General features: G+C 49.5%; 1 protein-coding gene across 1 annotated transcript in view; it reads left to right on the top strand.

The window, feature by feature from the left end:
• Nucleotides 1–131: 131 nt before the first annotated feature.
• HOXD3 (homeobox D3) overlaps nt 132–2086 on the top strand; it is a 10924-nt gene continuing 8969 nt past the window's right edge. Inside the window, exons 1-2 of the mRNA XM_010569323.1 lie at nt 132–220; nt 1793–1923. Coding sequence (XP_010567625.1) covers nt 132–220; nt 1793–1923 — 220 coding nt within the window. The remainder of the gene's footprint in view (nt 221–1792; nt 1924–2086) is intronic.

The raw sequence follows: 2086 nt of genomic DNA, 5'->3' as shown, positions 1-2086 counted from the left end.
GCTCCTGCCCGGCCGGCTCCTGCCCGGCCCGCCGGCTCCCCCCGAGCTGCGGAGGAGCCCGGCGCAGCCGGCCCCCGAAGCGGGCACGCCGCCTTTCAAGTCCCCGAGCGGTAGCCCGGACGAGGGGGAGAATGGGGTTTGTGTCTTCACACAAAGCCACTCTCCGCAAACTCCGTCGAATATGGGCGACGAGGCTGAGATTTCGCTGTGAAATCCCAGGGTCAGCTGGAAATACTTTCTGCAAACAGGATATTCTTTATTATCCCTTGCTGGAGTAATTTCTAAAAAACCCTAGATTGTAGCTTTTTATTACTTCCGTTTCGGTGGCAGGACAGAGACAAAGTTTCCTATGTTATGAATTATACATTCAAACAATAACACATTAATTCAATTATTCAAAGATGACAAATGTTTATGTGCTTTGGTAGTGACTAAGGAACAGATTTGCTACTTCACGAGAACTCCTACATTTTTATCAATGAAGTTTTATATTATCCTGTTGGTCCGGGAAAGAAACCAAACTCCACCAAGACACGCAGTAAAAAGGACCCGAACATAAATCGCAGCCCTTTCATAAGAGCGTTTATTCCCGCATATAGCCCGGGCTATTTTATCAGTTTGACAATTGCCGGAGTTGTTGTTATAAATCATCATAAGTAATTCCTGAAAGGGTGCGAGGCTGCTGGGGGGCGGGCGGAGACTGTAAATCTTTCTGTTTTATTGCTCTATGAACATATGCTCCGATTGAAGAAGTCTTAGATCCTTTACTGGAGACAAATTCGCGCAAAGCTGGAGTCCCACCAGCCAAAGGATTAACATTTCCTTAATACTTTTTCAGTCCCCTCTACGATGTCTTAATTCTGGTGGCGGTGGCGAAGGTGCTCCTTTCTTTCAGCCGTCCTCCATTTTCACGTTAAATTTCGCTTTTTTTTTTTTCTCTTTCCCCCTAGATTTTAAAAAGACACCCGAGGGCTGTGGGGCTTTTTCCAGGGGGGTCCGAACTGCCCTCCAAAAAAGCATTTTCTTCTGAATCCTTTTCGTGCTCTTTGCTCGACCGGTGCCCAGCTTTTCCCTCGCACTTTTGTGTAGGAAGCGAAAGACCTCTCCGTCATCCAAAATGTCTAAACAGCGGCCAGAATTATGTTCGGCTTTGTGTGTATGTACACAAGTATGCAGAACACGCTGTGCGTGTAGGGGTTGCTGTATGTACACACAGACACGCGAGCGCGGGGGGCTCTGCAAAACTACCCAGACGCCGAAATATATGGCTGACGGAAAAGGATATAAAGAACCATTACCTCTTACTTGAGGCGAGATTTAAGTGCATCATTTCGAAGAAATATAGGATTATAAATCCGAAGCCGTACACAATAATTTACATTGAACTTATGTTTCCATCACTGGACTCCAATCTTTCTATAACTGGTTTGCAAAGTCAGGAAAAGCAATGTAATTTAGATAAATGTTACAATGCACTTACGGTTAGTATTGTAAGGTAATACGTTACTGTCACATCCCCATGCTTTGGATGGTAATGAAATCATAGCAGATGTTAGATTAGGTGTGGTGTATTTATAGCCACAGATATGTTAGAAAAATCAAACAGAGGAGCTAGTATAATTTTTTTTTCCTGCCGAACTGGAATTGTTGGGGAGCTTTGTGGGCACCCATGACGGATATACATCGGGTTTGCTCTATGTCTCTTCATACACACGGAGAGGGGAGGCAGGCTCAGGGCAGTCGCACACACGCACAAATGTCATGAGCTTTTTTTCTCCCAACGCTTCTTTAGCCTCCAGACAGGGGTAGTCCCCGCTGCCCCGCAGCTTCCCGGGCCGGAGAAGGAGAAAACAAAAACCCGCGCACGCCGGCGAGCCCCGGCGCCTTTCCGCCAGAGCAGCGCTGCTGCGGAGCTGCCCCCCGGCGCGGGCTCCCGGCTGCAGCCGGCCCCGAACACCTCCTCCTCTTTCTCCGCCGGGAATTCCTGCGCCCTTGGGATCACCCCGCCCGCGGAATTCACCTTCCCCCGGCTCCGCCGGCCCGGCGGGGCGCGTAAGTGCGGGGGCCGCTGCCGGCCGCCGCGGCG

Source organism: Haliaeetus leucocephalus, unplaced genomic scaffold (assembly GCF_000737465.1).
Source record: "Haliaeetus leucocephalus isolate CR32 unplaced genomic scaffold, Haliaeetus_leucocephalus-4.0 Scaffold1, whole genome shotgun sequence".
NCBI lineage: Eukaryota > Metazoa > Chordata > Aves > Accipitriformes > Accipitridae > Haliaeetus > Haliaeetus leucocephalus.
Note: the sequence above shows the minus strand (reverse complement) of the source record. Positions and strands in the feature narration are given on the sequence as shown.